General features: G+C 38.1%; 1 protein-coding gene across 1 annotated transcript in view; it reads left to right on the forward strand.

Moving 5' to 3' along the window:
- HGF (hepatocyte growth factor) overlaps positions 1–12,113 on the forward strand; it is a 55,153-nt gene that overhangs the window by 19,634 nt on the left and 23,406 nt on the right. The window contains exons 5-7 of the mRNA XM_033059285.1: positions 2,022–2,164; positions 3,889–4,009; positions 8,732–8,850. Of these exons, the coding sequence (XP_032915176.1) occupies positions 2,022–2,164; positions 3,889–4,009; positions 8,732–8,850 (383 nt within the window). The remainder of the gene's footprint in view (positions 1–2,021; positions 2,165–3,888; positions 4,010–8,731; positions 8,851–12,113) is intronic.

Here is a 12,113-nt window from a genome sequence, read left to right on the forward strand (position 1 = left end):
GTGTGTCATAGATTTTGGCTAGTTTCCATGGCTTTTTTGTGGTTGAATCTGTTTTTATCATTACTCTTACTAGCTTCAGTTTTTGGCTTTTTTCTTTTTTCCTTACCTAATGTAGATGAACTAAATCATCAGTTTTAGGAGTGGCCCTTTCTTCCATTTCTGGGTAAGATCTCTACTGCAACTCATCTTTTCCTCTCTCAAGAATGTTGCTTCAGTACCTGTTGAAGCCATTTGTATATCTGACCCATCTTGCTACTCATTTAGACTTTTTCTTTTTTAATGCTCTTACAGCATAACTGATATAATTTGAGATGCCTTTTTCCTATATTTTCTGGTGAGCAGAAAAGTTAAATAGAATATTCTAATATGTATTGACACACCACTTAACCCGTATGCAGGCTTGAATGTCCCATCAAAAATATTTGCCTGGGGATCTTTAATTAAAAAAAGTTTAAGATACTTACATTATAAGACTACAGAGGAAAAATAGAAACATCAATTTTATAGGCAGCAGGAAAGATATAAAAATTAATCTTTTCAAGCACAAAAAATAAGAAAGCTCCTCTATGGAATGCTTCCACATTGCATTGACTAGAATTACAGTGTGATTAGCAAAGTTATTTTTCACTTCAGTTTGTTCAAGTATTTCATTAATAGGAATAAAAATTGAATTAAATGTCACATCAAAATTTTCTTCTTGCTTCTCTCTCTCTCAAAACACTCAAAAAATATTAGATATTTTCAGAATAAAAGGTGCATTATTTAGGATATTCCCACCAAAACTTAAATACTGATAAAAAAGGGGAACAAATCTTATAAATGTCAAAAATTAAATAAATCATTAAGCTCAGTTACAAGTTTTATGTGATCCCCTATGTCATTAGCCCAACATTTCAACTAACAAAAAACACTTCATGATACAGGTCTCTGATTTTAAGGTATATTCTAGCTCCAGAGATTTATTTGCTGTTTAGCATCGTTGCAGTGTGACTGGTAGAGAAATGCCACTGGCTGGGTCTGCCATGTGCAGCCTGAATGTGGTCATGAGCTGTTGAAGTGGCATTGAACAGATCAGCTCTGAGGCTGGGTTCCTTACTATGGGGTTAGCTGCTCCTTGTTTTGTGGGGTAAATAAGCTAGCATTACTTTTATGTGTAAATGTTTATTTATCTGTATATAAAGTGTGTGTGCCACCGTGTATGACATGGTTTCTCTTGATTTAAGCACATACTTTTACAGATATCTGAGAAGAAAACACCCTGACTCTGGGCATTATAAGTCAGCTGGGGTGCTGTTAAATGTCTGAACGTATGCAATGCAATTATGAGTGAGTCTGTAAACAGCAGACCCCAAGCTGACAACAGTGGGGCTTGTGGCAGATACATGAAGGAGCCCAGCTAAAATGGCACCTGGGGAAATCTCTTTTACTGAAATGCAAAGCAGCCCCTGGTTTCAGGCAGTGAAAGCCGAGGTGTAGCACAGACCTGGTGACACCTGCCTGCTGCTGATTATCAGCTCTTGCTGCTGCCTAAACGGGGGTGCAAAGAGGTTTCTCTGCTTGTGGGTGTCACAAAGTAGGTGATCTCTGAGTCCAGCTGGACCTGCTGTATGTGCCAACATGCACAGGTAAGACAAGCCTCACCTGGCTGCAAACCCAATCAACCCCTACGCACCCAGAGCTCCTGAAGGAGAATACAGTGCAGGCTGGCAGGGAGTGCGTGACTGCCTCTGGCTCTGCCCTAGATGGCTGGTTCTGGACAACTGAGGGATGGGAGTAAAACTCTCAAGAGCACGCTATGGGCTAGACAAATTGTCCCAGATTTAGGCCATTTAGGTTGAGCAATCCCAACTGAAGATGTGTATTTGTGTACGGACAGATATTTGGGTGTGTGCATTTGCTTAGGCAGGGTGGAGTGAGAAGGAAGCAGAAATGTGATTGTTTCTAACTGTTTGTAAAAATGGTATGATTAACGCCAACGTTTGCATGCTCTTATACTGTAATGATTGTCATTTTAAAACTAGCTTTTTGCCTTCGAGCTATCGGGGAAAAGACCTGAGGGAAAACTACTGTCGAAACCCCCGAGGGGAAGAGGGGGGCCCGTGGTGCTTCACCACCAGCCCAGAGACGCGCCACGAAGTTTGTGACATCCCCCTCTGCTCAGAAGGTAACCCAGCACAGCTTCTGCAGAAAGCTGCCCCTGCTCTGCTGACAGCAGCTGCACAGAGCCTCCAGTAATCACTTGCGCACGGCCCTTAGAGAAGGAACAGGTGATTTCTCAGCGAGAGTAACTCACATAGCAAGAAAAGGAATTGTTAGAGGAAGAGGAGATCTTGTGATGTTCCAGTGTGCTGGAAGGTTTCAGGCTCAGCAGCTTTTTTCAGGTTATGGGGGAGCTCGAACAATTAAGTTGTGCTGATCACAGAAATATGACCCTTTTTTTCTGCTTGTCTAGTCCATAGTGAATCCATTAACAATTTCAGTATTACCATGTGATAAAATCATCTAGTGCCATTCCATGGTAAAATCAGCTTTTCGTCTTCTTTTTTGATGAAAATATAGATACTGGATTACAAGACGAAAGCTTAAGATAAGCATGCATTTTGCTTTTTGAATAAATACTGTAAATAAGTATAACTCTGAAAATCCAACCCCATTTGACTTTCAAGTCACAGAATTTGAAAGACACTTATATGCACCATTGCATTTGTTGTCTTTTAAGTTCTATTAACCTCCAAATGAAGATCTTATATCTTGCTAATCAGCCAATTCGGTTCCAGTCAATCAACCCATTAAAATCTTCAAGATAGGATTCCTTTAATTTTCCTGCTCACATGTCACATGCAATAGCTAAGCTGGCCTTAGGAAAGAGAGAGGGAGGGAATGAGGGAGGGAAGGAGACAGGGAGGGAGAGAAGAAGAGAAAGAGGAATAGAATAATTTACAAAGGGCTTGAAAATTTGCTAAAATATTTAAAGATTAACTTATGTGAACTTCTAATGAAATATTTGACCTGGAGCTCACTATAGGATGAAGACTTTGGTAGGTAATGTTTTGTGATGTCTGTAATTCCATAAAATAGTATTTTCTAAATGATCCTTCATTACAATTACTCTAATTAGGGAGTACTTGAGAAGTTTCTCTAGAAATAATTCTGGTGAAATTGTTTTATATTTTCAGATCTTTCATTTTAAGTTTTGTTCGACCGTGCTTTGGTAACTTTTGCCCACTCTCCCTCCATGCCCCCTACCCACTTTCCCAAACCAGGACTGAAAATGTATCTTAGTTTAAGCTGCCAAAACCCATTAACTTCAAAAAGAAACAGTATCATACGTAGCTGAGAGCACTGTGTATATGAAGAGACATACTGTACTGCACTGAAATTGGGATTCCTCCAATACTGTACTTGTAATTATACTGTGACTTAGACAAATTTAGAAAAATAAATGGTGCTTAATTTGATAGTATCACATTTAAAAATTGCTTCTTCCTTAGCTATGTGTCCTTCTCTGTCAGTAAATACAAGTAAGGTTAGTAAAAGACTGATAGGAAAATGAATGCCTCTAGAAGCTCCCCCCAGCTGCTTCAAAACTGTGTCTTATAAAGTGATATCAAATTTAAGCATCTGGATTGTAACAGATACAATTACATTCCAAAGGGCATTACACATACCAACCCAATAGAAAGATACCATTTTAAAATACCTCTTTAGGTTGGTATCATGATACAAGAGAAGGGGCACTTTGGATTTTGTTGTTGTTGTTGTTGTTGTTGTTGATTTCTATGGTTTTGGGGGGGTTTTTGGGTTTGGTTTTTTTTTTTTTTCTTTTTTTCTTTTTTTGTAGTATAAGTCATCAGTGCAATAAATGACTAGTGTCTATTTTTTTCCTAGTTGAATGCATGACCTGCAATGGGGAGAGTTATAGAGGACCCATGGATCACACCGAGACAGGCAAGGAGTGTCAGCGCTGGGATCTTCAGAGACCACACAAGCACAAATTTCGTCCAGAGAGGTAACCTCTCCTCCCCCCCAGGCAAGACCATGTGGTCATAATTTGAAAATTGCACACATTCTGGAACCAGCTGAGCAAAACTAGCATTAGCTCAACTGAAATTTATGGAGTTCACCAGTTTAGATGCTTGGGCTCCTGGCCCATGGTGTAGGCTGACTACTGACACAGTGGAGATGCAGGGTGGGGAGTAGAGGCTGTTTTGTGCAGTCCTGGTTACATCCCATGCCTGACCAGTGTACTAATGCTGCTGCTGTTTTAATTGATCAAAAATTAGCCTCCCTAGTTCATTGACAGTAAACAAATAGTCTCTGAATATTTCTGTATATGTTGATATGCAACTGCAATTAGCTTAAATACCTTAATCACATAGTAAATAATGATTTAAAGTCGTAAAATTTTGTTATATTTATTAACACAAGTAATGAATATAAACTTCCAATATTGTCAAATAACAATATCTTCCTTTTTGCAGTATTGGACAACTTTAAAGCTAGAGGTGACCTTCCATTATATTTGCATTTAAGTATCCAATTATTTGACCAAACTGTTTGTCCACTACATCTATTTTTTTCACTCTGGGAAAGGATTTAATCATTATGTTTAGCATTTTATGAACATGGATTTCTTTATTAGGCTTTTTTTCTTTTTTTAATTTAGACACTGACTCAGAATGCCAAAAGTTGAATCATAAATAGCAAGACAAATTTCATCCCTGTTACGGTTTGTCCTACAGGGACAAATCCATCCAACTACAAAGGGTCATCTATAATCCACACTTCTGAAAGTGTTGTGGGAGGGAAGGAGCGGGCATGGGTTAGGCCACACAGGAGGGGGTCTCTGTTGGTCTCATACTGGACTACAGTGCAATTTTAGTTTTATTCTGGATTTTGGATTAACTCCATTTATATATTGTTTTGAATAAATTTAGACTGCCAGATGAAGCCTACAAAAATCAACAAAACCAGAATTATTAAGATCTTCCACTGAAACCACCTTTTTATATGTTAAAATGTTTCACCAAATAAAACATTATTTTTATTCTAAGAAATATGGGTACTGGTAGATTTTAGAAAGCCTTATTATTCAGCAAAATATTGATGATCTGCAGTTTTGGAGCATATGTGGTATAATCTGTTTTTTTTCCTTGACTTGGATGATCTGCTTCATGAATAATAGCAGTCTATCCCATTGTTCTGCCACAATAAATATTTTGTATTAGCAGAGTGGGACTGAAGATAATCTGTTTCTGAGTTTTGCCATGCACTTACTGTGCATTCTAGAATAAGTCACAGAAACAGTTTTGTTCCTTGGGAGTGAAACGTTTATAGAACTCCTGGGTACAAACAATAATAATTTTACTGTCAGGAGGAAATTTCTTTCTTTCCATTAATTTCTGATTCTTTGGAAAATGACTTTTCAGACTAACCACAGTCTTTCAAATAATTGTCTTCCTCTTTGAAATAATTCCTTGTGAGAACATCTTTTTGAGAGTTTTCAGACAGTAATAAATTGCTTTTTTTTTTTTTTTAAATCAAAAAGCAACCCATCCAGATTGAACTGACCTGTATGGACTTTCAAAAGAACAATATAGTCCAGTATATTTCTGATATACTAATGTTAATCAGCTCTGTGAATGGTCAGTAGAAGTAGCAACAATTATACTTTGATTATACCTCATTTTTAAAATGTTAAAGGTTTTGATTTGCTGGGGTTTTGTTTTCATAGTCATGTAAATTGAAAATAAGAGAAAAGATCTGGAACAAATGACCCATTTAAATACTGCAGTCTCTAGAGACACTTACAGTATATCATCCAGGTGTGTTGCAAATAATCTGGACACCAGCAAGGATTATCTGGACATATTTAAACTTATTTTCATTTATGGCTTCATCAGTTGCAATGATGAAGAAAAGGAATAAAGATGGCAATCTTACCAAATACATTGGTCTGTGTGCTGTTGGACAATGCTTTTGGCTCAGGGTAAATACAACAACTCACTTTTCTGTCGCCTCAATGAATTCTTCCACATTTGCTCCCCTCAGAGGTCAGTTACTGTCTGCTTAGATGTGATTGAAATGAGCAGAAGGAATCCCCCAAACATCTCCTACATGGCCCATTTTTAGCTATTAGTGGATGCGGAATTATATTCTCAAACTCCTCTTGTGTACTCCTCACAGGCACAGTTATGCCTCAGGATGGAAGGAAGACCACTGAGGATAATGTCTTGGGCATAGAGCTGCATAAGGGGGAAAAGCTTTTTGGCCTTTTCTGCTCAAATTCAAACATCCTGTGAAAATATTATGAGGAAGAAATTATGGTTGAAGTGTATCACAGGAGGTGAATAACTGCAGATATCCTTTTATTAGTATCCTGGTTTATATCTCTAGTATGAAAATTTACTTTAAAAATCAACTTTCCAGGTCTGCATGTCATTAAAAGAAAACAAAGGGGAAAAGAAATATTGGTGAAAAGCTTTAGATACTAAGTTTCATTTTATTTTGAGGAGAGGTGGAGATCAGCATATCTCTTTAAGAAGAATAAATTTTATCTCTCTGGCTAAAACTTTCCTCCCTTTTCTCTAGAAATTGAGATAAAGTCTTGATTTTGACACCAGATACATATCTTGATGCTTTATTTCAGTTCTGACAGTGAAGTGCAGCTACTGTTGTTTCAGGGGGGAAAAAACCCAGAAATATATAGAGTTCTGGAAGATCTCTGACACCTCAGGCTCTTTCTTAGGTCTAAGAGAGGGGCCTGTGCCCAAATGTTCTGGGGAAGGAGGATGTGCACAACAAAGACAGCTCTCAGGGAATCCTGCATAGCCTCACTGTTGAATTGTGTGGAACGGTTTGAAGCCCTATTATTTATCTTATTGCTAATATTTGTTTCTTAAAGGTATTAGTTTAAGGCCTCTTAAAGGTCTTTTTTATAGCAATTGTTGCTTGCTGGGTATGAAGGAAGGCAGAAGCCTCCCTGAATATTGCGGGGAAGAACCACTGACCAGGAAGTCTAGTGTTGCTTTAGAAAAGGACAAGTAGATCTAGTAGGTGAAAAGATATGGCTCACAGGCACTGCTCCATCCCGTGAAGCCACTCAAAGCTTGATCCTGGAGAACATCTCTACCTAAGTTTTAATTAGTAAATGACACATTTTTGATATACTATGGGAACATGCCATATAATATTAGGAAGGATGGAGCATTCAGGGCAAAGACAGGCCTTTGTACTCTAGAACATTAATTCTTTATATTAGAGCTACTTTGAATGTCTTTTGTGAGCTGTGACTGCAGATACTTCGCGTTCCTGGACTCACCTTGGTTCTTGGGTGGTAACATGCACTTTCCACACTATTTGACATGGAACATGTCAGCATCAAGGCTCATCACTGCACCTACTGGGAGGCCAAACCCATAACATTTTCTGCTGTATTATTAGCCCATTAACTATATTTTGGAAAATCCTTGGACATAACTTGCTCTTTACAGTTTGTTTTACACCAAGCATAAAACTGCTAGATCTGAAATTACTACGTTCTTGACTGCAATGAATTCTCAGACTTCTCAGTTTAGTGAGGTGTCTCCTTGGTGGTTTTGTTGTCATTTTGTTTGTTTGTGTTTTTGTTTTTTTTAATTCTACTTAAATCTTATCCTTCTCCCTTGTATAGTTGAAGTAAGCTGACTTTTCCTAAGAAATGAGAGATCAAGTTGCAAATGAGTCAAAATTAGCATGATCATTTGACAGAAAAAGCATCCTAGCAAAAACATCCACTTGTAAATCATATTTTTCACTGCTTGTGTGAAGCACATCTGCTTGCAGTTGTAAATGGATTCAGGTTCCCAGTTCCCAGGTAGTTAACTTCATTACTCTCTTACATACTTTTCATGTTTCCCTCAGAGGCAAATCTACTTTTTGTTTCTTTTGCAAATGCATTTCAATAAAATTGAAAGGCCAAGACAATTTTTATTCACTAAAGAAAAAAACCAAAAAACTTGATGTATTTATCTCCTTCAAGTTTACAGATGTTTGTATCATGTATTTATACAAAAAAACCCCTACATATCTTGGATATCTGTCTGATTCCCAGTGATGGCTGTAGGAATGTGGAAACACATACATATAACATATTATTATCAAATCTTAATGAGATAAAGTGAGACAGAAGTTATTTCCTTATTTTTTCTCCTTTCTGTCAATGCTTGAAATGAGGGCATGACCAAAAATGAGCTCTGTTACAAAAATGGAGCTATCATTAGTAGCACACTACTCAAAATAGCTTCCAGTTTGAACCCAGGGCTGTTGCACTGAAGAACCTGTTTTCTTAATGAGTCCAGCATGGCAGGCAGTATTTAGATAATCCACATTTAATTGACCTGTTTCAAAACAAATGAGTGGCTTAAGTGTCTGGTCATTGGTTGACAGACACAAGAGCAAGAGTTTAGCAATTAGTGGACTTAGCCTATCCGGTACCCTGTCCATTAGCACAGCAGGGAGGCCCCTCAGTGGAGGTCTCATTCTGCTGCAGATTTGGAAAGTGTTTATATGTTATTAACTTTCTAACAGCTTCAAAAGCGCACTCGCATCCATCCTTACAGGATCAGACCCAAGGTTAATAGAAACCAGTTCTTGTTTCGTCTGCTGAAGTCTGTCCTTTAAGTACCCTGTAGAAGGCAGGGCAGTGTTGCCAGGAAGGCTTCCCTGACGCGTTTCTCGCTGTGGTTTGCAGATATCCTGACAAGGGCTTTGATGATAATTACTGCCGCAATCCTGATGGCAAGCCGAGACCGTGGTGCTACACTCTTGACCCTAACACCCCCTGGGAGTTCTGTGCAATTAAAACGTGTGGTGAGTTCAAGCAAAATTTATTACTTCCTTTTCCTTTCCAAAATCTGGACACAGATATTTCGAGCAGTGTAGGACCACCGCTAGTTCATTCATTGCCCTTCAATGACTTTTAAAGCTTAGCTTTCAAAGAGGGTCTCCTATAAACACTTTATATTTAATCTGGACTGGAAAGAAGAGTTGTGTGTTACTTACCACTGGAATATGTGTATGTCTTATGTACTGTAAATTGCATTAAAATGTACAAAAATCAAGAACTAAAAAGGTGAGGCAACAAAATCATGAGGATCTCGTGTACAGTATTAGCTTGGCCATGTTGGACATTTGCATTATCATTTGAGAGTATCAAATATCATTTGGTGCACACACACAATCCCCCCTCAGTCTCCTCTGCTAATGAGTCTTCACTGCCTTGCAATTCTAGGCCTTGCATCCTGCACATTTTTACTCTTGTGCTGAAGATACAATTATTAATTTCCTCATGGGTCTCGCTATGTTATTCAGCGCTCAATGGACTCAAAGCAGTCCACAGGCAATGAATTTCTTTTCATCCATCAGCTACAAGATGGTGGTATTTGCTAACCACATTTTAGAGACATGGAATTGAATCAAAGGGGGAGGTGTACAGTTATTGGTTGCTGACTTTGGCATGCTCTTGTTTAGCATTTTAGAGCTTACTGCAGCTTGTTATGTCTACAAAACTCAGATCATCATAGCTTTGGTGACAGCTGTGACAGCTCCATTTTACTGGTAATTAGATGTCTTAAATTAGAAATAAAGGGACAATGAGGAAGGTAAAACTCTTGGATATTCCTTGAAAACTTGCACAAAGCAGTTTTTTCTAGACTTTGATGGTAATACTGGGGCTAAGGCAGGTGGTAGAATCAGTTTTGTTGAGACATGCTTTAAATGTTGAGATGGGTGACAGGGAAGAGGTAATAGCTCTGACGAGAAACTTTGTGAGCAGTTTTTGTATGAAGAGGTATTCTCCACCTTCATTCAGAATTGTTATCAGACAAATTATGCCATGCTTTCTGCCTGAATCACCAATAATTCAGAATTTTCTTTCTTGGCTATTCATAGTTTAGACCAATTCTAATACCTTGGAGATTCAATCTGGTCCAATCGATTTGTCAATTTTTGAAATCCATGTGTTGAGCAAGAATACTCTGTACCTCCTGATGTAGAGTAATTTATCTTATTTAATTGTAATTCCAGTATTACATGGTAGTTAAATTATCAAAATTATTCCACTGTAAAAAAGGCAAAGTTATTTTGTTACTCTGGGCAATGTCTAATCAGGCTCTCCAGAGACTGAAGACACTTGGCAGGATGGCTGCTTGTTTTGGGTCAGGCACCCATTAACTCACACCCATGTTGAAAGTCTTACCTGTGAACTACAGGACTAATTCATGTCTTGGTATCTAGACTTACTGATAATCTTTGATAAAAGGAAAAGTTCAGGCTTCCTCCTTTGTGAACACAGATTGCTTAACTGTGCAACTGAATCATCTTTCAATTTTTTAGTTACTTCATTAAGTAAGGAGCTCTTGCTTTGGATTTTTGGCCTGTGTTGGTTTGGGTCTTGTTTTGGTTTGTGGTTTGTTTTTTTAAACTAAACTGTGCTTCCTACACTTCTCCAATTATTAGATAACGTATGAATCATGTGTAGCATACTAGAACTGATCTTTTCCCCTGGTAAATATGCTACTATTATGAAAAAGTATTCCTAAGTTACAGCTGACTGTTTCACAAATGCAACTTTTATAAACCTTTATCCTTTGGCATTTCCTGAGCTGATGTGTCAGTGTTCTGAGGATTCACATCTGGCTTGTTGGTCACGTAAGCTTACGCCCCATGAAACTTCCAGTATCTACAGTCTGGCCTCAGCCTTATAAAATAGTTGGGTGGGAGATCTCCTGAAAACTACTGGATTATCACCTTTGTCTACCAAGTCATAGTAGAGCCCTGAAGAAAAGGTAAATATCGAAATGAAGTTAAAAACAACTCCAAAACACAGTGTAATGATTTTCATATTGTGATGAAAGCCTTTTGTCTCATTTCTAGGCAAAAGTTCACTGAAGGAACTAGAAATTCTTTCCTTCAGTTAGAAACTATATTAAAATCAGTGGAAATGTCACATGTAAAACTGTATTTTCCCTGCAGAATACTGTATCTCTTTTGAAATTAATAAGGCAATCTATATGAGAAAAAATACAAAAGTAGGGGTTTTGAAAGCTTAATCCAGCAGATATTTTCAAAGGGTTTTTCTCACAGGCATATGACATTGCCCTCTATGCAAGATGCTTTCCTTTATAACCCAGTGAGGGAATTTATTGCTGATGCTACTGTAAAATCACCATCTTGATGGCCAGAATACTAAGAGAAGATATCAAACCCCTGTTTTCAGTTTTCTGTCTTTCTTGAGGCTCATAAAAAAACTGTTTTCCCACCTCCTAGCAGGGAGCCCAAAACACTTGGCTATTCTGGGTTTCGGTGGCTGTTCTGTGTTTCTGATGCTGGGGCTGTTTGCAATCTCAGAACACTAAAAAGAGAACATCATGAGTTGTAGGTCTTTATAGCTTTGTGGTTTGGATTCTCACACAGGTTTTTAATTCCTATGCTGAGGACTGTTTATTTAATTTACAAGAAATACTAATTAGGAAAAATGCTTTGCAAATCCAAGTCCTTGGACCATATACAAAAATGTAGGTGTCCTCTCTTTGGGGAGTGACCACAAGGCAGCATGCTGCTTGTGGCTTTTGCTACATGCCGTGAGTGCTAGTCTGCTCTATAGCCAAAATGCTGACAACAGCTCATATACAAAATTTTCGGAAAAAAAAGTTGGTGGAAGGAAGCATTTAGAAAATAAATATGGTTTTAAGACTGAAGAGAGAGAGGGCATTGTAGTTTTACTTCCAAGCACAGAATGCAGAATAAAACATTGTGGCTTACAGCCAGGGCTGTGAGAAAGAGATGACAGGAGCAATTAGGAATTAGAGATGGCTCAAGCTGCAAAAACTGGATTTGGATTAAGACTTTGGGGACCCCAGGACTGGTTTGAAGTTGCTCACATATGTGTCTGTGGTTTTGGCTTGAGACAATTTTTAGTTAGAAGCGAGGATAAAAGGACAACTAACAGCAATGAAGAAGTCTGGGATGAAATGAAGAAATGGATGCAGTGCCAACAAACATGAAAAAGGAAAATTACTGTTATTTTGGCATGAATGAGAACACTGACTACAGAAAGACAGGAGTGGGGAACT

Source organism: Catharus ustulatus, chromosome 4, assembly GCF_009819885.2.
Source record: "Catharus ustulatus isolate bCatUst1 chromosome 4, bCatUst1.pri.v2, whole genome shotgun sequence".
Lineage (NCBI taxonomy): Eukaryota > Metazoa > Chordata > Aves > Passeriformes > Turdidae > Catharus > Catharus ustulatus.